The following is a 24,780-nucleotide window of genomic DNA, read 5'->3' as shown; positions in this document are numbered from 1 at the left end:
TCGGCGCTTGTCTGGGCCCGGCGTGGGAAGGGAGCGGGTTGAGGGTTCGCCGTTGAGGGGACCGGCGGTGGCTCTCCCTGCCCATGATGCAGCCGGTGGAAGCGCCTCCAGTTCCCTCAAGGGCGGAAGAACAGCGTCACGCCTTGCAACGTGGCGACTAATCCTGTCCTTTTCTCCAGGGGACGCGCCGCTTTCGCAACGGAGGGGCATTGCCATTGCACGGCGCTTGTTGCACTTGGAGCCCCCCAGCTCCGGGCGGTGTGCATGGTTCTCCCGCGTCCTCATTTAACCCCCGTAACAACTACAACGACCACCTTGCTCTGCTGCGATTAAAGCACCTTTGACTGTCCCCGCGGCAGCTCTCACGTTTTGCATGCGAAAGGTCTTGGTTTCACTCCTTCCGGTCTCCAGGTAGGGCATCGCTGCTGCAAGTGCTGGAGGGTGGCAGCAGGGGCTGAGCTTGGTGGCCCCCCATGGCCCGGCTTGGTGTAGAGCAGCTTCCATATGGGGGAGATCGAGGGGCGTTGAGCCTGAAGAGAGAGAGAGGTTCCTTGTTCATGGGCTGCCAATGATTTTGGTCACAAGCCAGAGTCCAAATAATTCGATTAGTTTCTCCTGCCCTCATGTCATCATTTATTGCATTTATATTCCCCCTCCCCCAAAATATCTGAAGGCGGCATACACAGTTCTACTCATTTAATCCCCACAATAACCCAAGGTAACAAAATAAAAAAAATCCTTCCAGTAGCACCTTAGAGACCAACGAAGTTCTTCAGAAGTGTGCATGCACACAAAAGCTCATACTAATAACAAACTTAGTTGGTCTCTAAGGTGCTACTGGAAGGAATTTTTTTATTTTGTTTCGACTACGGCAGACCAACACGGCTACCTACCTGTAACTAGAACCTCTAAGGTAAATTAGGCTGAGAGGCGGTGACAGGCCTACAGACATGTACACTACGGGGCATCGTATCTTTCTCGTTATTTATTTCATTTATACCCTGTCCCTCTTCTAGGGCAGCATATATAATATGCTCACAACAGCCACTGTCTCCTCACAGCAGCCCTGTAAGGTAGGTGGCAGGGAGGGTGATGGGGCCAAAATCACCCAGTGAGATTTGTGAATAGAGCAGGGATTTGAACCTGGGTGTCCCTTCCTGGTCACATTACCTTATACAAAGCCAGCCCATGCCACACACCTTTAGGTAGTTTTGCCTCTGACCTACCAAACAAGAGCAGAGGCAGCAGCACAACACAGGAAAGTAGGCAGGAGTGTGGACCCGAATTTAAGCTATAGTCAGAACCACACAACTTCCTGTTCTTGATGTGCCACTGCCATCGATGTTTGTAGCATTAATGGGACTGGTCAAATAATAACCCTCCCAGCATTGCTTAGTGGAAAACAGGACATAGAGTCCTTACAAGTCAGAGCCTTACAAGTCAGAGCCATTGGTCCATCTAGTTCAATATCTTTTGCACTGAGCATCTCTCCAGTGTTCCAAACAAGGGACTTTCTCAGCTTACCTGTAAATGCCAATGACTGAACTTGGGATCATTTGCAAACAGCTCTTGTCCCTCCCTCACATTAACATTCTGACTAGAAATCTCAAGAACGACTTACCTTGTGTATATGTGCTAATGAAAATATTAATTGATTCTATCCATTTCCTGCCTTTTCGTTTAAAAAGCTGATAATGTTAATATGGACTGTAATTGATCAAGGGTGTAATTTATCAAGACTGTACCTGGAAAATATGGGAAGTTGGCATATATTGTTAATGGTGCTTAATACAACTCCCAGAATCCTCCTGGCCTGTACATTTTGATCTTAAGAACATAAAGAAGAGCTGTACTGGATGAAATGAAGGTCAGCATCCTGTTCGCACAGTGGCCAGCCAAATGTCTTTGGAAAGGACACGAGTGCCACAATACTCCTTGCTCATGTTTCCCAGCAAGTGCTATACAGAGATATGCAGCCTGTGATACTGGAGGTAGAACACAGCTATCATGATTAGTGGCAATCAGTAGTCTCATCCCGCATAAGTTTGCCTAAACCTGTTTGTAAAGTTGGTGGCCATTACTGTACTCATTTTGATGTAAGGCAAGGTGCATAGACATCTGTAGGCACAACCCCCATATGGTTCTTAGCTAGTTGGTGAATGCATCCAGATTGGATTTTTTAATGTAAATGTGTACATGTAAAACTGTCAGCCTCCCCTGATTATGTAACTTCAGAAGAGTCCAGCAAGATGGTTTTTCCCAAAACAACGACATTATACGAAAGGATGGCATACTGAACTCTGATAAGGTTTACAGAGGTTTAGCTCCTAAAACATACTGGGGACAGGATCCACAGCCTCAACATTTTCCCTGTTGGGACAACATATTTTACATTCTCTTTGATGTCTTTGCTTCTGTAGAGAGTTGGAAGGAGGAAAAATGACCTGTTTAACCTGTTTCTGAGGGGTAGGACCTGCACCATCAATCCAAAGCAAAGTATGATGCTGTAGAAGGTTACAGTTGATTACATGTGTATATCATTTCCCATTAAAAAATCCTGAAGCAAAATAACAAATACTGTAGCAACATACAAAAACTTAAAAATAACAATATTCCAAAAATAGATTAAAAACAAATATAGATGTTATATTTAACAAGATTTATTTACTACTTGGTCGTAACAAAATTTCTTAAGAGGTTTGCAAGTAATATTAACATTATCAATAAAAAATGAAGTGCTTCCAAGCAAGGAATTCAGTTATAATGTGCTAAAATACATGTTGGTTGTGGTAGGGTCAGATCATTTCCATCCAACAATTTGAAACTGAGTGTTATATTTTCTAGATAATGGATGATAGTGAAGATGACTGGCTGTCTCTCAAGCCCAAAGAGCCATTGCCATCCCAGTGCTGTGGTAGTGGCTGCAAACCTTGTGTCTATGACACGTATCAGGACGAGCTGGAGCAGTGGGAAAAGGCCAAGGCAAAAAAAGACAGAAGTCTCCTGACAAGGAAGAAACAGCAAGTAGAAATCTTAAAATTATGTTAATATTTCATCTGGGTCCTATCCCCACCCCCTTGTAAATAGATCCCATTGATTTCAAATTGATCTACTGTACATTCAGGTATATCTGTTTAGGCTGCAATCCTAACCCCACACACCTGGGAGTAAGCCCCACTGAATTAAGTAGGCCTTATTTCTGAGGAGACATGGTTAAGACATGGTTACTTTGCAGTTACTGTCCAAAACAGTATTTTGTCCTTTTTATATCTAATTAGAAGTTTAATAAGACTATGTTTCAAGAAGTTTATGTCTTTGACTTGTTTCTCTCCTGCCAGTCTCTTGAATGCAGAATTATTAGAAAAAGTGTTTTATAACACTTATCAAATTTCCCACTTTAATATTTGTAATTATAGTTTGCTGCCATATTGTCTTCCCAATAAATCTTGCAAGTATTTTTGCTCCTATAAAAAGGAGTAAAATATGTAAGCTTAATTATCATTACATTTTAAATGCAAGAAAATATATAGTAATCCATGCAGGAGAATACATTCCTTTCTTGCATCTCTCATATTGATGAACATCACAACTTACTCATAATTCAGTTTTATCCCATTGTGCCATCTGGGCTTTCTCCAATTCTGTTAACGCTCCTCAAGCACCCAACAACTGAGGGCAAGCACAAATCCCTTTAAAATATTATGTTGCTTATTGGAGTAATACCTGAGAAAGGATGCTAGGAGCTGAGGTGCCGATCCCATTGAGACTAAGCCCCACTGAACGCAATGGGTCCTACTTCAGACTAAAAACGCATAGGGTTGTGAAATGCATGCTGGGAAAATGAGAACAAGGAAATGAAGAAACAAAGAGAAATGCTTTTTTTATTTGAAATGATAGCTATTGGGGTTCAAGCCTGCTTGGAAGCCCTTTCCATTGGGCTGGAAGCCATTTTGATGTGCCAGGGCTAAGGCTGAGGCACATGCTCAGAGGTGCTGTTCTTTATTATTCCTTGTTCCAAATCTGAAATCTTGAGACTTCAATCAAATTCAGGGGCCACACAATGAATGGCTCACGTGCCCTGAAAAAGATAAAACATGTCTTGAACAAATTGGTAATGCAAAATTTGCTTCTAAAGATTGCCTGGAGGCCCGAATAAGCTATTCTCTTCACTGGATCTTTGTACTGTGAGAAGCTTAGCTCATGTAATTCTTGCAGACATGGAGCTGTTAAAAACGCTGGAGTTTTGCAAAGGAAGAAAGACGGCAGCCCTAGTGGGAGGTCTGGAGAAAAATAAGAAATTGCTTTTGAGAGAGACTGCAAACTAAGGAGGAATGCCCATTCGTTCCTTGAGATAGGTAGAAAATTACCTCCTAGATGGCCTTCCATCATCTTTTGGGAGTGCAATTACTATTTCTGTGTGGACATACCTTTAGTTTCTCACCTTCTAAAATCATTATCAGCATATAGTTATGGTCATAATTGTAAAAAAGGCAAGCAGATTAAAATGGGACTTCACAAATAATTACTTACTGAATTAACACTTTATTGAGACCAGATGTATTCAGTTTTTAAAATTTGTGTGTGTGGCAGGGTGTGTGTGTGTTTTGCAGTAACATGTTTCACCATGGCAGAATTCACTCACATTTTTTTAAAAAAAGAAAAGAGGGTGGCATTGCTTAACCTTGTAATTATTTATTGTTGCTTTTGCAGTGGAGTAATTCAGAACTAACTCCAGAAACGTTTACAGCTTTCATCATAAGCTCTGTGGATCAGCTGACAGAGGACACCTACCAGTATAAATTTGAATTGCCTGGAAATAGCAGCCTAGGGTTGAGTTTGGGACAACATATTGTGCTAAGGTACTGTACTAAGTCTCTAGTTAAACAGGCCTCAGTATGTGATTTAACTTGCTTTTTGTTGTTGTTGAGCTACAAAGATTTCATGCCAAGTAAATCATAATTTCTGTGCTCCCAGATTGGCTCTGTTGAAAGAACTTGTGAGCTCACTGAGCTTATTAACCTTGTTAATTTTATGGTATATGCTACCCTACACTTGTTTTCCTTCCATTTTAGTTGTATTGGAGGCAGAAAAATTAAGTGTGGGTAAGAAAGCCAATTTACAGGAAGGGAAAAGGTGAAAAGCAAATGTGTATTGGAATGATCGTCACGTACCAACACATAGGGACAGTATATTAACTTTTCCCCCTAAGGAAGTTATGCCCAGTACAGAGCTACCTTTTATATTATTTATGTTATGAGTTACCTTTGTATCCCACCCTTCCTCTAAGACAGGCATGGCCAAACTCGGCTCTCCTGATGTTTTGGGACTACAATTCCCATCATCCCTGACCACTGGTCCTGTTAGCTAGGGATGGTGGGAGTTGTAGTCCCAAAACATCTGGAGGGCCGAGTTTGGCTCTGCCTGCTCTAAGGTATGTGGGAACATTTTGCCCTCCCAGTAACTCTGTGAAATAAGTTAGACTGACTGATCAAAGTTGCCCAAGTGAACCTTATAACTGAGTGATGGTGCAGTCTCTAGATTCTGTGGTCCAACACCAACACCCTGACCATAATATCTTTCTTTTTAAAAAAATGTTTATTTGGCTTTTCAGATTAAAATTTTACAATCACGTATCCAACAAACAACATAAAAACAAGATTCCAAAGAATCTCCTGGACTTCCCCCATCCCCTTTGTGGGAGGACCATAATATCACACTGAGCATCTATCTGAAAGGCCTGACACCCACTGAAAACAGATTAATAAAGCTGCTGTTGGCAACTTAGAGCTCACTATATATCCTCCACGTCACTGTAACAGCTAGATGCCTCACAAAACTTCATTAAGGATAAAAGAATTGACTATTCTGAGTTGAAAAGTTGTCTGTTGTTGTGCAATTTATTGGCAGTGGAAGCCAAGAGGTACATTACTTCCCACGTCATTTTTGGACTTTTAAGATGACTGTGATTAAGTCAGTTTCTATAAACTGAGTGAAGTTGCCAGCACCACGGCAGGAGCATGGTTCATTCCAGGCTCCTTCCAACACATGTAGGGATACAATGGATTAAGCCTAGGAGTAGTATCATTGACCTCTGTGTAACTTTTGTGAGATAGGTCTGATTTTGCACAATTGTTTCAGTTATTCTTTCTGTACATTTAGTTAGGAGCATTCCCAAATTCAAAATTTTATGAGTACGGGATGTTGTTTGTTAATATTATTTCCATGTATTCACTATCTGTCCAAGACCATTTATAATCTCCCCCTTAGTATAGTTCTATAATTCCCTTACTTTGTGAGCAACATAGCTATATTGCACAAAATAGCTAGGCTGGCCATGTAGCTCATCTGGCCCCAGGAAAGGGAAGGATTGTTAAGGGAGGTGTGTGACAGAGAAATCTGAGGTTATTTCAATGCCTTGAATCTCTGTGATTTCACTGCAAAATGGGAGGGAATGATCTATTGTCTGGCTTGGCAAAGGACAGCCCATGGGGAAGGAGGAAGGATACCTGCAGTGCTTTTCAGGCAGCAGCCTTTGCTGAGAGAGCAGTACTTTGCTGACAGGAATTGTAAGGGATTCAGATCAGGGTTCCCTTCCTCTATCTTTCTTTCTCTCTCTCTCTTTTCCTTCCTCAGAGGACTAGTGAATGGTTTGGAGGTTCAGAGAGCCTATACTCCAATTACTCCTGTGAATGCTGAAGGGTACTTTGAAGTTTTAATAAAGGTAAATAGCGGCCTTTGTTCTATAGATTAACAGCTTGACGTAGGAATCATGTCATCTTCTAGGCCAGCTGAGTGCTTAGCTTTGTACTTTAATAACTAGAGGCCTGCAGTCAAAGATTTGGCTTGTTAGTCCTAATATGTGGAATTCTGCCCCCCTCCCCTCGCTCTGAAGTAAAGACGGGGCTACTCATGCAGCGAGATGAGGTGGTAGACTGGGGTGACGGAATTCTGGGTAGTACCATTTCAGAAACTTCCTGCAAGTAAAAAAATGACATGTACTACATGTAGCACTGCCTTTTGAGGCACATGCAAGAGGGCTTTTCCTGTGGCAGTGTGCCACATATGGAACTCCCTGCCTCAAGAGATTAGGTTATCTTCCTCTCTGTTTGTGTTCTGCTGGCATTTTATGCCTTTTTTTAGAGAAACAACAGCACCACAAGGCTTTGGTTCTGCTGTTGCTTAATTTAGTTTATTTATTGTTAGCTCTGGCTCTCCGTGCCTCCCTGTTTCATGACGCTGTGTTGGCTTTGGTATTTGTTTTAGTGACATGTTATTTTACTGTTGTTATTATTTTTATGGCTGTTTACACCTTGTTAACATCTTGGAGCAACTCCATTTCCAAAGGGGAAAGCAGAACGCAAAGGTTCCCCTCCCCCTATAAATAAGTACAACTTTCCCTAATCCATAGTTTTCTACCTGCAGTGAGCTTTCAACACAAGGGAGAATCTTAAAATGTGTTCCCATCCTACCTCCCATCTGAATTGTTTCTGTCCATTTTACCCCGTCATTCTGCCGTATGTATAGACTGCACCCAAGTCAATCGAGTTGACAGCTCAACAGGCTTTACTTCATGGTTAAGCCAAGTTGTTCTTAGAGAAGGGCATCTACTTGGTGCATGTTGGGCTGCAGCAATTTGTCATTGTGAAGGGTTTTGTGATGATGAGGTGGGGGAGTAAAAGGGTTGAGGATGACTCATCTGTCATTTTGGACAATATGGAGTCATCTATATAGGATCCATCTTTGTGCCTATATTAGTAGTCATCTGTTACATTGCTATGGTATGTTACAGACAGTGTAGCCAGAATGACCACAGCAGGAAACTGTAGTAACTACAGTACCTGCCATTCCATGCTGTAAGACAGCTGTAATGTTTTTAGGTTCAGTGTCAATCACTTCATAAGGCAATTCTCCTGAGTAAATTCAATGATTTCTCTATGGGATTAAGAGATTTATTGATTGCAGCCTTTGAGTCCTTATGTTCAGAAGGAATGTTGGCTTAGCCTAACAAGGATCAGTGCAAACATAAATAATTATGAGCCTAGGAATATCAAAATCATGTCTATCTTTTTAATCTGTCTTTATACCTTCTCAGGGGAAGATAGATTTCACTGTAAATCTCAAACCTCAAGCACTAGCTCTTCCAGGCAGGTCACAGGGACCCATCATTTTGCCCTCTGCTCACCCTCCAGGAATGTGTGCTTTTCAGGGTTTTATCATTGATTGTGTGATAGTTTGAGCATGAATTATACTCCTTTTGAGGTGTGTATAGCTTTTATAAGACACTTGTGGGTGGATCATTTCACCATTATTGTGGCAATTGGAGGGGGAAATGCTACATTTGAGCTGCATTAATAGGTTACCTTTATAGGCTGACTGTGAAATTTTATATATACTTGCTTATTACACACAAGTTTTGCATTTCAATAATAGTAGTAATGATTGTAATAACACCTTCCCTTTATATAGAACCTTTCATCCCAAAAGGAACCATAGTTATTCTCTGGCAGTAACAAAAGAGATGGAACACCCATCGTAAAGCACCCATTTGTATAACTTGGCTTTGTAGATTGTAGTGTATTTCTCACTATTCAGGCAATTTTTGGAAGTACTATATTATTATTATTACTATGCAATCCAAGTGCTGTTCAGACACCCCTGTGTCCCATGATTATGGCGCTGCATTTGTGATACTACAGTTAAGTGCAAGTGAGTGGCGATTTTCTGCGCTTAACCCTCCCTTTGAGTGATTCTATAATGTTATGGTGTTTTTTGGTGTAAAACCTGGCATAGAGGTTTTCTCTTCAGGAGTTTCTCTTGCTCTTCTATTTACAAGAATTCATTACAAACCAGTTTGGTCATTTCCCCATTAGAACGAGGAAGGAACCTATTCGATTCTAAATACATTCTGTCTCCTGCAACCAATCTCTCACCAAATGGGAAACGTGGTAACTGAAGTCTTCTCTCTCTTCACACCTTGAATTTAACATCCTCTTCTGCCTTCTTCTCAGTATGGCTAGAGGTATACCAGCAACTCCACCCTGCCACAACTCCTAAAGTTTTAACAGCAGCCTGGCATGCAGACATTTATCAGCAATGTCTCCTGAGATGAAGATATGTGATAAGAAAAGCTCCATCTGCTAAATGGCAGTTGTAAAACCAGCAAAGACCACCTGTAGCAGCTTGAAGCATAGCTGTCAACTTCTCCCTTTTCTTGTGAGGAATCCTATTCGGAATAAGGGAATTTCCCTTTAAAAAAGGGAAACGTTGGCAGCTATGCCTTGAAGGCTAATGCATATATTGTGGCATAAGCTTTCATGGACTAGAGTCCGCTGCAGTGGATGAAGTTGACTTTAATCCATGAAATCTTATGCCATAATAAATTCTTAAGTCTTTAAGGTGCTGCAACACAATGTGTTGCTTTTGCTGCAATAGACTCTCCCTCTGGGAATTTTTTTTCTGTGCCAGAGGCATAGGAGCAGAGTCTGTGTAAAGCTGGCCACCTTAAGCATAGTTATCTCTCTTCTTAGAATCATAGAATTAATTGTAGAGCTGGAAGGGACAACAAGGATCATCTAGTCCAACCCCCTTCAACGCAAGAATCTTTTGTCCAGTGTGGGGCTTGAACCCCTGACCCTGAGATTAAGAGTCTCATGCTCTACTGACTGAGCCAACTTGGTTCTTTCTTAGATGCAGATGCTTTTTACACTCATTATTATAGAGAAAGTATAAGGTCTGGTGCTGTGATCAGATTTTTGTGTGATACATTGTCTTAGCTTGAACTACTTTTACTCCAAAATCATAGATGAAGGAAGCATTAAAAAGGCAGAATATACAAGTCCTGGAACAAATGACCAAAGAGACATTGTGCATTTGAATTTCACTACTCAGAAAGCTCCCTTTTTCCTATGAATGCACAGAGTTTCACAATGACTAAATGATTGCATGTGTTAGGTGCTATTTTGTGTATCTGTTAGTCAGTATCGGGCGCAAAGGCTATTTGCAGTCAGAGCAGGTTTTAAAATACCTGAGTGGCCACCCAGCCTAGTCAGCCACCCAGCTTAGTCAGCACAATCACAATACAAGCAATAGACAATCTTTATTTTGCATACACTTGAGCAAATTAACAAATAATGCTAGATTCGTAACTCATGTCCCAGATTAATTTAAATCTCTTTGTGCTAGACCTTTAATATATATTTTAAGGGATTTTAAAAATGTTTTTTCTGTTCTAGTTTATGAAATTTTATTTGTAGAATATAAACGTGAGGTTTCCTCTCAAAAATGTTTTTGTTTGTTTGTTTTGTGTTTTCTTTACAAGTGCTATGAAGATGGACTCATGTCACAATATGTAAAATCCTGGAAAGAAGGAGATTCGGTTTGTTGGAGAGGACCATTTGGAGGTTTTCCTTATTCAGCCAATCAAGTAAAGCCATATATATACTTACACACACACAACCCCCCTCTCAACCCCTTCACTACATAGCAATCACAGGGGAGTTAACAGCGTAATATCTAAAAATGTAATATAAAATAAAATGGACAATACAATACCAATGAGATACAATCAGATGTAGGGCTATTATTACAAGTAGTCAAATACCAAATAGTTGTGTTCCTATTTTTGGTTTCAGGAAATGAGGGGAAAACCATTAGGGTTTAAGGATCAGGGTAGGGTTCTTCAGATTTTCACCACAGTGCTTCAGAGCTTTGACATGGATCTGTGTAGGATACAATTTCTTTTAAAAAGAACAAGAGGAGAAAATATAGCAGATGATCAAGAATAGCAGTCGAGTCAGATTTAGTATGGTATAATTTTCTTTTATATTTGATAATTAAGGCTGTAATCCTAAATAGGACGCACTCCCCATTGAACAAAATAGAATTCCATCCCAAGTCAACATATTTAGAATTGTCCTGTTACTATTGCAAACCAAAAGAGACAGAAAAGATAAACGGTGAAGTCTGTGTCCTTTCTGAGCACTGTCTTCCTACCATGTTTGTTTCATTCCCTCTTGAAGCTTCCTTCTCATCTGAATTTCAATACTGACCATGATTTAGCATGACATGCACTTTCTGGAACAAGCTCATGTCTATTCAAAAAGTTCATTGGGACTTATTGCCAAGTAAAGCTTTCTCAGTTGATCACAGTGGACACGATTGCCAAAGGAGAAAAGATATCCCCGAGTTACGCAGTGTTCACACTTTTTTTATAGGATGAAATGATGAATTGGCGCTGAAATTAAGTTTCTGTTGTAGTGTTTTTCCATTTCCAGTGACTCAGATGTATTTGGCATCTTCTGCTTCATTTTCAGTATGGAGAACTTCTCATGCTTGCTTCTGGTACTGGTCTAGCACCAATGCTTCCTATTCTTCAGTACATAACAGAGAATGAGGATGATGAAACATTTGTAACTCTAGTGGGCTGCTTCAGGAACTTTGAAAATATCTACATGAAGCCTCTTCTTCAAGAGCAATCTCGATTCTGGAACATAAGGGCATTTTATGTATTAAGCCAGGTAATATTCTAATAGGCAATTTTTCCTTCCCATGGGACAGTGTGACAACCTTCCCCTCAGTTGATGCATGAACCTTCATGCTATATGTATTGCAAGTGGTTCAGTCCTGCACTGAAAACCTTGTCATGTCTAGCCTTCCTAGCTGGGAAAAGGACCATAGCTAGGTAGTAAAGCCCATGTTTGCATGTAGAGCCTTTTGCAGCACAGCCCAAGAGCCGCGTCCCCTCATGTACAGTGTTCCAGGGGCCACATGCCAGGGCTGAGTGGATCCGGAAGCGAAAGCAGGCAGAACAATGGATGTGACTCTTATCTTTGTACAGAAGGCTACATCCCGGCCAGACAAAAGCCAGAGGTCTCTACATCCCACTTCTTCTCCTTCCATCCAGGAGAGAAAAACGGGATTAATATAGCTCAAGGCTAATTTAGTATTGGCCCTATGTTTCTCTGAGATGATTTTAAAGTGTCTTATACTTTTGCCTCTTCAGGAGCATTCACTCGAAAATCTGCCTTGGAGCTTTCAAAAAAACACGCACCTTGGTCGAATAAACGAGGACGTGATTAAGAGTATGGTGAACACATGCAGAAGACAACCTTACGTATTGATATGCGGCTCTGTGACGTTTAGTGAAGAGATGGAGAGATCTTTGAAAGCCATTGGTCTTAAAGAAGATTCTTATTTTATATTTTAACAGACTTTAAACAAACAAGGTATCTTTGCTACAAATAATCTTAATCTGCCTTTGGTCAGACTGGATTTTTAAAAAATGTTCAGCTGTGCCAATCCATCCAAATGTATGCCTTCTGGGTCCTAAGAGTTGGCTAAACAATCCCATGAATGAGCAGATACCACAGCTAGTGACAAAAGCCTGGTTCCACTTGCAGCCAGTTATTCTTGACTGTTTCCAGAAAGTAATTATGGGGAAGCCATTGCTCAGCACCATGGGAATTGTCCTGTGGCATCCCACAGAGCTCCATCTTGTCACCCATGGCATTTAACATCAGTTTGAAGCTGCTGAGAGCTGTCATCAGGAGATTTGGAGAGAGATGTTATCAGTATGCAGGTGATGCCCAGCTCTATCTTTGTTCCATCTGAATCAGGAGAGCACCTCAGGACTCGCACTTAGAAGCAGTGATGGGTTGGATATGAACCAATGCACTGAAGCTGAATCCCGATTGCCCATCCCTAGGTGCCCAGGTGCCCTAGGCACAGTCCAGCAAGAGACTTGTCATATTTAAGCCCCACCGAGAGCAATAGCATGGAATTTAGTCATGACTTAAGTTTTGCTCCAGCGGGTGCAGAATGCTGCAGCGAGACTCCTTACGAGGTCTTCACTGCGAGATCACATTCACCCGGTGCTATACCAGCTGCACTGGCTCCCGGTGGAGTACAGGATCAGGTTTAAGGTGCTGGTTTTAACCTTTAAAGCCCTATACGGCCTAGGACCCTCGTACCTACGGGACCGCCTCTCCTGGTATGCCCCACAGAGAAACTTACGGTCTTCAAATAAAAACATCTTGAGGGTCCCAGGCCACAGAGAAGTTAGGCTGGCCTGAACTAGAGCCAGGGCTTTTTCGGCTGTGGCTCCGATCTGGTGGAACACTCTGTCACAAGAGACCAGGGCCCTGCGGGACTTGACATCTTTCCGCAGGGCCTGCAAGACAGAGCTGTTCCACCAGGCCTTTGGCCAGGGCACAGCCTGACTCCCTCCCTTGGCCCAATGGTTGCCAGTGGCTTGAATTAATTAATTTTATAATGAATGATTTTAGAGTGTTGTTTATGCTGTACTTTTGTATTGTTTTATTGTTGTTAGCCGCCCTGAGCCCGGCTTCGGCTGGGGAGGGTGGGATATAAATACAATTTATTATTATTATTATTATTATTATTATTGCTGAACTGTGGCCAGACTCCACTGCCCACCATTCAAGGTCAGAGGGCAGAATCTGCAGTACAATAAGGAACCAAAAAAAGAGAGCTTCAACTTCACTTTATAACAAAAGGCCTAAATTTGATCTATTTCAGAGCTGGGAGGATATTGATCTGTAGACCGAGGAAACCGGAAACCTTAGCCTGATCTAATTAATACACATAATGGAAAATTGCATTGGGTTTGTGTTGTTAGTCATAGAAGGCTCTTTGAGGGGGAAATACCCCATGATGTTCTACTTTTCTCAGCACAGAACTGAAAAATGAATACATCTACAAAGCTTTGCTTCCAGCGTAGGGAGGGGTCATAGCTTGGTGGTAGCTACATGCTCTGCATACACAAGTTCCCAGCACCAGTCTCTGGCATCTTCTCTTAAAAGGAGGAACAATGGTCTGCCTCAGTACCATGCAGATTTATGTTCATATGTGTACATAATGTTTGTATTTGTGGCTATGTTTTAGCCTGTAAAGAATTTACAGTCAAATAAGCTACTGAAAGCTGTTCCATGTTAAAAATCATGACCAATCTACGCAGTGCTCAGAAATATAGCACACTACTCCCATCATTTCTTGTGGCATTTAAAATGCTTCCGTAATATGTAAAAATGTCTTCATATACTGTGCAATTCAATTTATCTAAATAGCCTCAGGAGCACAAAAAACATTTGAGTAATCAGACAGCAGATAAAAGAGGATATCATTTCCATAAGGTTACACTGATGTGGAGTCACAAGAGAGATGGGTGAACTCAAAACTGAATTAGTAGTATCTGAAGGTGGGAGAATAGGGAGAGGTTCCGCTGTATATAGAAAAATGTAACGCTTTAGCTATGTCACCTTGATTCTTTCCAAATAGACAGTCCTGAATCTTTGGGGAATAATATGATAAGAATCAAGATAATCAATTGCTCCTCTTTATTTCTCTGTTCACATGGAGAACTTGAATCGTACAACCTGACTCTATCCTCTGGCAAGACTGCTTGAACAGGACAGGATGGTATCTCACTCTGCTTGCGCTAGTGCAAAACAGTCACTTAATGGTTGTAGCCTGTTAACTAAATCCCTACTCAAGTGTCCCTACTAAATTGTATAATTTGGCATCTCAATGATTGGTATTATTAATTGTATTATAATTTGGCATTGTTATAATGAGGTTGTTATTGGATTGGATTGTTGTAATGGAAGACTAATAAAAATCATTATCAAACATCTGAAGGGCTGTCATATGGAAGGTGGCGCAAGGTTGTTTTCTCCTGCTCCACAGGGTAGGACTCGAACCAATGGCTTCAAGTTACAAGAAAGGAGATTCCGACTAAACATCTGGAAAAACTTTCTGACAGGAAGAGCTGTTAGACATTGGAATGGACTCCCTTGGGAGGCTGTGGACTCTCCTTCCTTGGAGGTTTTTAAGCAGAGGTTGGGTGGCCACCTGCCATGGATGCTTTAGTTGAGATTCCTGCATTGCAAGGGGTTGGACTAGATGACCCTCAGGATCCCTTCCAACTCTACAATTCTATTATTCTATGACATGTATGCATCTACATTTAACAGGGAAAAGAACATTGTCATTATCACTGAAATCCCCTATCCCCTGTGGTTGCTGCTTGCTAAAGTTTTAGGAGACAGGAGATGCAATCTCAGAGCCATCCTTCTCAGTTCTTCCCTTGCTTAAGCACTGGAGGTATTTTTTTGGTACAGTATAATGTTATGCTTCATGGAGGCATTAAGCAGTTGTTTGGGACTCTGTTGTGGGAATGTCATATAATTCTTCTAGCTTTGCTTCTGTGTTGATTTAATAATAGTTATGGGTAGATAGTAATTAGCTTGTGTTGGCACAAGCAGTGGTAAGCATTTAGGTACCCTATAGGATTTTGTTGTAAGAAATAGAAACTTGTCCATCAAATGTTGTGTTTTTGCACTACATAATATGTGAGATAGCAGTAGTTATTCTCGAATGACTCAGACTGCCATTCTAAATACATCTGCTGGAGAGTAAGTCCCACTGAATTTAGATTGACTTCTGAGTAAACATGTTTCAGATTTCGCTGTCAAAGAAACGATACTGACTTGAGTTCTTTGACACACAAGATTGTGTTTAGCTTTAAATTCATAGAATTAGATGTGTCATTTCCATTATGTTTTTAACTGAATGGGACTATTAATAAGTTAGTCAAACATGCCTAAAAAGCTGCTTCTTCTTTTTTTAGTCATACAGGAAAGATATGAAAGGTATAATTTTTTCAGCAGTCAGTCAAAAGTATATGGCATGCACCGAAACAACAAAAATGAGTATTTGATTTCCATACTGTTAAGGAAGTGAATTTGTCTGAACAGGGACCCCAGAGACACTGGCTTATCACCACTGTATCAGTGGTGTCATCTCTGTCTTTGCTGCCAGTGACAACATTGACAATTAGCTTATACTGTGGATGGGCAAACTTCTTAAAATGTGTCTTATTTCATCACTCAAGGTTGTGATGAGAATGACACATTTTACTGGTTCATAAGTGACATGAGCAAATTCTGCTGGTAAACACTCCCTGCTTGAGCTCTCCTGTGCAGGTGAATCAGAAATCTGTAACTAGAGGTACTTCCAGACTCTCACTATTTTGGGGTGGAATTCAATCAAGTACAGGCAAATACAGGTGACACATTGGTAGTTGACTCACTGAGGGAGTTGGGTATGTTTTTAGCCTGGTAGAGAGGATACTGAGAGAAGATATGATAGCCATCTTCAAATATCTAAAGGGCTGTCACATGGAAGATGAAGCAAACTTGTTTTCTCCCGCTCCGGAGGCTAGAACCTGAACCAATGAATTCAAGTTACAAGAACATCAGGAATAAATTTCTGACAGTAAAAGCTGTTTGACAGTGGAACGGACTCCCTAGGGAGGGGATGGACTCTCCTTCCTTCCAGGTTTTAAAGCAGAGGTTGGATGGTCGTCTTGCATGTATTCTTTAATTGAGATTCCTGCATTGCAGGTGGTTGAACTAGATGATTCTCAGGGTCCCTTCCAACTCTACAGTTCTGTGATACTTCTCCCGAAAAAATCATGGTCGAAGCAGCTTATAACAAACGGCAAAACATCTCAAAATCAACCATCACAAGAGCAGTAATAGTAAAATGACAACATAACAGCAAATATAGCATACAAAAAAACCAACCTCTCTGTGCTGTATATAACAACATTACATCAACAACATTAGAAATAACCAGGGAGCTTGAGAGTTTCACCTTGGTCCTAGAAATGCTTCCCCCATGCAGTTCCTCCTGCAGCAGCTTATAAGGCTTCTAAAGGCTGGGGTATCTGGAAACGCTCCTCCCATGATGTTGCTCACAGTCCTTGACTAGAAGGTCTTGTGCAACAAATCTACTTCGCCCCAGAAAATAGACATTTTTCTTTTTTTAAAAAAAATGATATTTATTAAAGTTTCAAAAAATACAAAAAATACAGAATACAGAAAGAAAAAGAATAAAGTTTTTTAAAATAAAACCAAAAAAGTAAAAAATAAAAAGAAACATACCAAATAAAACAGTTAAAAAAAACATTAATTTTCCATAACCTATCTTCCCTATACTTATTTCCCCGGACCTCCTCATACCTCCCTTTTTTGTATTCCAGTTCAATTTGTTAGTTCAGCAAATCCTTACCATTAAAATTACCCAGTTGCAAACCTTTTTTCATATCTCTTAAAGCATTACAGCTAAAAACCTCTTAGTTTCTATCCAACATCCTTCTAAGATTCCTTAATTTTACAATATTTCTGTAAATAGTCTTTAAATTTCTTCCAGTCTTCTTTCACCGACTCTTCTCTCTGGTCTCGGATTCTGCCAGTCATTTCCGCCAGTTCCATGTAGTCGATCACCTTCATCTGCCATTCTTCCAGAGTGGGTAGATCTTGTGTCTTCCAATACTTTGCGATGAGTATTCTTGCTGCTGTTGTAGCATACATAAAAAAGGTTCTATCCTTCTTTGGCACCAATTGGCCGACAATGCCCAGAAGAAAGGCCTCTGGTTTCTTCAGGAAGGTATATTTAAATACCTTTTTCAATTCATTATATATCATTTCCCAGAAAGCCTTGATCTTTGGGCACGTCCACCAAAGGTGAAAGAATGTACCTTCAGTTTCTTTACATTTCCAACATTTATTATCGGGCAAATGATAGATTTTTGCAAGCTTGACTGGGGTCATGTACCACCTGTATATCATTTTCATAATATTCTCTCTTAAGGCATTACATGCCGTAAACTTCATACCTGTGGTCCATAACTGTTCCCAGTCAGCAAACATAATATTATGTCCAACATCTTGTGCCCATTTAATCATAGCAGATTTCACCGTTTCATCCTGAGTATTCCATTTCAACAGCAAGTTATACATTCTTGACAAATTCTTAGTTTTGGGTTCTAGCAGTTCTGTTTCTAATTTTGACTTTTCCACCTGGAAGCCTATTTTCTTATCCAAATTATATGCCTCCATTATCTGATAATAATGAAGCCAATCTCTCACTTTGTTGAAAATAGACATTTTTCAATAAGGAACATCATGCAAAAATGTAATGGAACCTAAGAGAGAACAACTGCTTTGAAGCAATGTCATCTAACCTCCCAGCAAACAAATGAATGCTCAATCAATTTTTTTTAAAGCACACCTGGAAGCACCCCAAAAAGCAGGGATGGGTAACAACCCTGCTTTGTTTGACAGGCTTGTCCTGCATTGGCTATGGAAGGTCTATGACAGGTCTTTAACTGGAATTAAAGCCTATTTCGATGAAAGACACACTGTGTGTACATACAGTGGCAGCTGGCGGGGGTCTATCTGAAAGGCCAATGTCCCCACTATACTGGTGCTCCTCACAATGCACAGTCCTGCCGTTCCTCTACAGCAGGAAATTAAATTAAATTTGAATTTGTTGACCCTCCTAGATAGAGAGAAGGTGAGCTCATCTAGTTGCAGAAGCCTACACATGCTTCCTGTTCCATGCAGAAACCCACGCACACTGTACCTTCTATGTGGATCAGGCCATGTTTTTCAGGTAGATGGAAGATATGCTTACCTAATACTTGAAAACTGGAGTGAGAAGCTGTCCATGTCGGGTCTTAAGGAGAATACATCAGCTCTTCTATTTGGTTGCTAAGAAGTAAAGGTAGGGGAACATATGCTTTGATTTCATAGCAACCTTTATATTCTTGCAGAGCTCTGTGTTTTTTATGGCTGCATGACTAGCAGACATTTAGTGGGTATATTTGTGTGCCTGGAAAAGCATCACTAGCTGAATTTGTGCTTTCCATGCAGCAATTAAAGACCCTAAAACCCTTCTGGGCAAAGAGGTCAAAGCAATGGTGAGGAGTTTAAGAAGCAGGATGCGATTCTCTGGTAGAGAATGATGAGGATCGCTGGGGTCACTCTGCCTGGAGAGAGAGGTAGTTGAGAAAGCTACACGTGGATCACAGGTGGGATCTGGCCTGAAGAAAAGCCAAAAGAAGGCTTAGGGAGGGGGAGAATAGTCAGTTGGGAAAACCAACTGTGATTCGGATTCACAGCCAAGCACTCAGCCCCTCCACAGGTGATATGAAAAAAAGAGAAGCCAGAGGCAATACATAGATAAGGCCAGAAACCAGGAGGCTCTAATACCCTTAACAAGTGATAAACGCATCAGTGGGACTTTTACACTTTTAGTTAGTAGCTTCCATATAGTAATCAAAAACCGTATGCTCAGTGCATCGGATGATTCTAAGCTTTTAGATATCTCCCAGACAATTGTAAGGATGATGCCAGATGACATACTTTTTAAAAGAACAAATGTCTGTTTGGGGGGCTGTGGGAGGAGAGAAGCTGAGTTAGGGTTTGCTAAAACATATGAACAGACTCAAAATTCCCTTTCTGCCCTCCCCATTTTCATTCTTCTTTATTCCACCAAGGTGTAGAGGCTGAAGTAGACACCTTCCTTGCAATGGTGCCCCGGTAGTTCCTCTGTGTGACACCCCCCCCCCACTTTTCCTTTCCTTTCCTTTCCTTCCCTCCCCCTCCATCTCCATCTGACTGACAAATGACAATTCTGCCATTTCAGACACAGCTTGTGCAGTGCAGGCACCAGGTCACGAGAGGGTGAAATGTGTCACAAGGCTGAAATACGATGTCTCCTGGGCTCAGGTCACAGCTGGCGCCTCTTTGCAGTCCTTCTGCCCCCCCTCCTGGCTAAGCAAAGCCATTGTGTCCATTGTGTGCACGGCAAATGGCAAAACGGGGGGGGGGGGGGTGACGCGGGCTGCGAAACAAGCCAGAAAGGAATGAAGAAAAACCAGGCAAATAGAATTGAGTCCTTCACTGAGAGAGGCTAGGGCAAGGGATCCCATTGCTGCATGCCCAATTTCCTCAGAAGAATGCAGGGGCAAAAATGGAATGCTATAAAATGGTATCGAATGACTGTAATGCTTCAGTCAGTCAAAACTGATTGCTTAAAAGTAAGGCAATTGAACTTAACTGCAATTAAAAATCACAACCCCAATTGCTGTATTATTCCTTGGTTAACGGTGTCAATAAGGAGGACGAATAGGACTCAGAACTAACTAATGTGCTCTAAGCAACTACATACAGTACCTGCCACTCTTTCGAACACATTCTGCCATCTATGCACGTTCATGCTACAGTCACACATCAGGAAGAAGCACAAGTTGGTGTGGCTGGATACCACAGTATTATGGCAAGAAACAACTTCTTAGCTTACATGCAAGTGTTTCCAAGTATAAAATGAGGTTCCCATTCACAAAAACAAACCTGTACTGAGTTGAGCAGAGTTGTGCAGCATCTGACATGTGCTGAGTGGGTATCGGCTCATTTCAGTACACAAGCGGCTTGCAGCGCAGCGTACAGACAATGCCCCATAAAGCACAATGCAGCAAATACAGATGGATTTCTGAATTCAGTTTGTTCTGAAGTAATCCACTGGCCATTACAGAAAATGCCAAGCACTGTGGAGATGCAATAAAGCTATACTGTATTCACCATGATTGTATCCATTGGCATTATGCATGGTAGCCCAGAGAGTGGCCAGCAACATCCTGAGAGAGTTTTGTTTTTTAGTTTTTTAGGGGTTTTTTTAAAAAAAATTATTAAAGTTTTCTTGGTTTACAAAGGTACGCGCAATGTCTTTTTTTTCAAGTTACATTTTCCATAGGTCAGTTTCATTTGTTGAGACATTAGGGTTACATTAAGAAGAAAAAAGGGGAGAAGAGGTAGAGGGGGCCATGGTGGGTGGGGGTGGGGTCGGGAGGCAATATTTCTATTTTGCTTAATGAATGTGTAGGTTTTTGTGTCAGCGTTGTTTGTGCAGGTTCTCTTTGCTATTCGCTTGTGTTCCTTTGGTGGTGAGAGAAATTGTGGTTGGCCTAGGGTGCGGTTGCTTGTTTGTGATTGGCTGTGTTGAACTTTGTTTTCATGTTTGAGTGGGGTGGGTGGGTGTTTTTGAATCAGGTTAGCCATATTGACTCATATGCTGTTGGTGGATTCTTGTCGTTGTCCTGAGAGAGTTGATAATAGAATTGATATGCACTTTTGCTGAGTCCTGCTGAGCATTCCCTGAGTCTGGAGGCTGCACCATGGAGCTCCGTAATGCTCATTCAGATATACTTATGCTGATCATAATAGCGTGATGTTGATTTCCACCCATAGTGTCAAACTGTGGAGATGTGGATTCAAATCCCCGTTTGCCCACTTATTACCTTGTAAACCGCCTGTGACCTGCAGGTTTAGGGCAGTATACAAATTTTAATAATAATAATAACAATAACAACAACCACCACCATCACCATGCAGCACAGAGAGTGGAGCGTCTTCTTGTTTTAACCCAGCTTGAAGAAGAAGACCCTACACCCACCCACACAGTGTCCCCCAAAGTACTCTGGGAAAGTACAAAATGGAGGGTGCTACAATTTATACCTGAGGATAACTTGGGGGAAATCATGTAAACACTGTGCAGTACTTCAAATGGAAATCACACACCATTTCATTTCATATTTTCATTTTGCGAGAACTGCCTCCAACAGACACGGCTTGTGACTTGTCTACAAGGTCAAAAAAAAGTGAGCGGCCATGTTAGGAATAGACCCCAGGTTTCTTTTCACAACTGTTTGGTGTTTTTAACCACAAGCCTGATTCCTTCGAAAGGGTAAAAGAAGGCAGAGGGAGTTTAGATAGAATGTCATTACTCGAGTTGGAATTTGTCCCGGACACTGTGGTTAACACTTCATCTAATGCTGGAGAGGGTTTTTTTTATAATTGGTCCTCAGGGCTTTGTAACAGTTCCCTGTTTGCTTAAGTAAACGGAGTAGTCAGCCCTTTAATACGCTATGCGGACGAGACAGGAGCTATTCCACATTAGTCTTCATTAGGTGGACAGCACTGGCTAGGCCGTGAAATGCTGGTAGTTGACCACAACCTCCTGTAGAAAGCACCTTTTACCCCAGTGTTAAGCTTTATGCATTTTACATGAGCACTTAACACCAGAAAACACTGGATGTCACTGAACCATAAATGTTAATGCTCAGTTTCCATCCGGCGCAACTCACACGCCCAACAGTTGGCTGGAAAAGGGTGGAGGGGTCTAAAGCTAGCTTTATTGATTCCTCCATTGAGTAATAGATTTAATTCTAGGACTAATAGGGTTAGCAAAGACAAGTTTCAGTGGGCCAGATGAGGTGTTGTGTTTTTTTTAAAAAAGCTCACCATCTTTCCTTAAGGAATTTCTCCTTGGAAAAGAAGCTTTTCCAGACACGAATGGAGAAAGACTCACATGTCGTAATTATTTGCATTAATTGAGATCGGGAGCTGTGAAACACCGCATTGGGCTTCTATGAAGCTTAAGTTATAAGGAAAACAAGTTTCCTGCACTTCTAATAGTTGCATAACAGAATTTCATCAGGTACAGCTTTTAAAATTTTATTTATTTATTTATTAAACAAAATAGTTATAATTATTAAATAAAATATTATTATCAAATAAAATATTGTTTATTAAATTTATAAAATAAATAAATACAGCTTGCATGCCATTCAATCTTCTACACAACTTTTAATGTTTCAGAAGCCACGCCGCCTTTTACATCTAATTTGGAGGCCAAATCAGAGTCCAAAACATTCATTCTTCTATAGGCCAGATGCCGTTTGATAATGCTTTTTGCTCTTAACAAATACTAAATAATTATTTTAAATGTTTGCTTATCGCATTCTTATTCCACTCAGGCACCAGGCCCGTTGGCAGACCGACTCTTTGTTACAAAGATGTCTGCAAGCACGACATGAAGGCTGGCAACATCAAGCCTGCCACGTGAGAATCCCTTGCAGACGACCACAGTGCCTGGAAACAGTCAAGTCATGCATCCACAGCCATGAGCAGAGGAGGAAATATCCTATGCATATTGACTTGGAGGCAGTGCTATTTTTCTAGAAAAAGAGGTGCTGGAACTCACCATGAAATCCTCTCTCTTTCTCTTAGATATGGTTACCAGATTTTTTTCAATGAATCCGGAGACAACCCCACCCCCCACCCCCAAAGCTGAGTAGCAACAGGGAGTCAGTAGTGGGGATGGTGAGGCAAAAGACCCTGGGCCCAAGCACACATGCATATTGTATAAAGGTGCAAAGCCCTTCTTTCGCACCCTGTGAAACATAAATGCGCAGTTTTTTAAAAACTGGGCAACGGCGTGCCACACGCCCTTGACTCCTGAGCCTCCCCCAATCTCCTGCCCAACTTCCTCCTCTGTTTTGACTGATCGGGGGAGGCTTGGGAGTCACAGGCAGGCGGCTGTTGCCCAGGTTTTTTTTTTTTTTAAACTGCACATTTATGTTTCACAGGGAGCAAAAGAAGGGCTTTGCACCTTGCCTGGCAGAGAAACCATGCGCCTGGCGCCCCTCCTGGGCAGTGCCCGCCCGCCCATGACTCCCGAGCCTCCCCCAATCTGTCAAAACAAAGGGGGAACGGGGCAGGAGATCTGAACCGCCGGACGTCCCTGGTTCCCCTTCGGCAGTGGCGGCAGCAGCAAGCAGCTCCTGAAGCCAGCCAGAGCCAACTGCGCTACCAGGCTGGCTCTGGGCTGCTGAGGCTGCCACTGCTACTTTTCCCGGGGACAGATTTGCAAATCTGGGGACAGAATTTGTCCGGGGACAGATTTGTAAATCCGGAGACATCTGGTAACCCTATCCTAGAACGGCAAAGGTGTCCACCTGAGAGGTGCCAGAACTGAGTTCTGGTGAGTTCCCCCTGAAAAAAGCCCTAGTTAGAGGTAAGTCTTATTGTGCTCATTTAGGCTTACTCCCATGAAAGTGTGCAAAGGACTGTAGCCTCAGCCACTATGATACACTAGCTCACATGGTGGTAACTGTACCCCCATTTACTTGCTGAGGCAGCAGGGCCATAACATTTGTCCTTCGAAATCAACCCTGCCAGCTTTGAGTAAATTAGCATGCCCATGAGGTGTTTTGCAAAGGAGCAATTTTTGCATCACTATGGAGTCCTGCAGTTATTAACAATTTCTTATCACAAAGTAGCAAAAGAAAACCCTCCATATACTTTTACCAAGTGTGTGTAAGAGAACATCTCTCTGTGTATGTGTTTCTTTTTCATAGAATTTCTAGAATACGTACGACTTTGAACTCATTCTGTTGCATAAAAATGAGAATCGTTTGGTTCAGGAAACGAGCGAGAGGAGACGAACTAAATATTATTATTGTTATCATTGCCCATAAAATAAATCTAGTCACTTAGTGACCTTGGCACGAGGTATTTCCTGGGAATTGATGACTGATTGGTGTTAATGGCCCTCAGCTGCACCTCAGGCCATCAGCTCCTCCCAGCTGGTCATTAATCCACAGGAAATGTCTCAGGTATCGATCCTTATAGCTTAATTAATAAATGCAACGTGTCTTATGGTCTTAGATTTAGAGATGGACCTTTCTTTTTCTGCTGCTTTGAAGGTGACATTTTTACCTTCAGCCTCTCTGGAAGTATTTCCTTTGAAATCTTTTGTTTCATTTTGTCTCTCAGAATTCATCTCTGCAAGGAGGCAGCAGAGAATTTCACCCTTAGTCAGGGAAGAAGAGAAAGGAGTGGTGTGTGCATTTGTGTGTGTGCGTGTGTGCGCACAGGAAACTTAAATACCTATTTAAATTGGAAGCACACACTAAACAATCAGATCTGTGTGGCTGACATGCACATTAACACCCTGGTGTGCACATAACCTTAGTCTCATGGTTTGTAATTAAGTGCTACTCAGAGTAAACCCATTTAAATCAATGGAACTGAGCTGACAATATTCATTCATTTCAATGGGTCTGCTCTCAGT

The 24,780-nt window shown here is 41.5% G+C and overlaps 2 protein-coding genes and 1 pseudogene across 4 annotated transcripts in view; 2 read left to right on the top strand and 1 right to left on the bottom strand.

Annotated features, from left to right (window-relative positions):
• Window position 1: 1 nt before the first annotated feature.
• Window positions 2-14,646, top strand: CYB5RL (cytochrome b5 reductase like). 2 transcript variants are annotated; one of them, XM_081010701.1, is made up of 7 exons: window positions 2-411; window positions 2,845-3,024; window positions 4,711-4,859; window positions 6,634-6,721; window positions 10,319-10,423; window positions 11,313-11,516; window positions 12,002-14,646. In XM_081010701.1, exons 2-7 carry the CDS (start codon window positions 2,848-2,850, stop codon window positions 12,203-12,205), a joined length of 927 nt encoding a protein of 308 aa, XP_080866827.1. In that variant the 5' UTR covers window positions 2-411; window positions 2,845-2,847; the 3' UTR covers window positions 12,206-14,646. The 2 variants fall into 2 exon arrangements, with proteins under 2 accessions (XP_080866827.1, XP_080866826.1); XM_081010700.1 differs by lacking the exon at window positions 2-411 and adding an exon at window positions 771-1,073.
• Window positions 12,147-24,780, top strand: part of CDCP2 (CUB domain containing protein 2) — a 34,699-nt gene continuing 22,065 nt past the window's right edge. The window contains exon 1 of the mRNA XM_081010673.1: window positions 12,147-12,224. The gene's annotated coding sequence lies outside the window, so the exon portion shown is untranslated. The remainder of the gene's footprint in view (window positions 12,225-24,780) is intronic.
• On the bottom strand, window positions 14,655-24,489 carry LOC308479537 (annotated as a pseudogene). The gene is made up of 2 exons: window positions 24,358-24,489; window positions 14,655-16,020 (listed from the first exon to the last, which is right to left on the bottom strand). The product of its transcript is annotated as an uncharacterized misc_RNA (transcript).

This window comes from Podarcis pityusensis (genome assembly GCF_964106645.2).
Source record: "Podarcis pityusensis genome assembly, chromosome: 6".
Taxonomy (NCBI): Eukaryota; Metazoa; Chordata; class Lepidosauria; order Squamata; family Lacertidae; genus Podarcis; species Podarcis pityusensis.
This window is presented reverse-complemented; position numbering and strand designations above follow the sequence as displayed.

Bases quoted from the DNA above. Each gene is read 5' to 3' on its own strand.
- CYB5RL (XM_081010700.1), top strand. From the start codon at position 1,032: ATGCTCACAACAGCCACTGTCTCCTCACAGCAGCCCTGTAAG. The intron at 1,074-2,844 runs GTAGGTGGCAGG...TATATTTTCTAG, and splicing joins CCTCACAGCAGCCCTGTAAG to ATAATGGATGATAGTGAAGA. The intron at 11,517-12,001 runs GTAATATTCTAA...TTGCCTCTTCAG, and splicing joins CATTTTATGTATTAAGCCAG to GAGCATTCACTCGAAAATCT.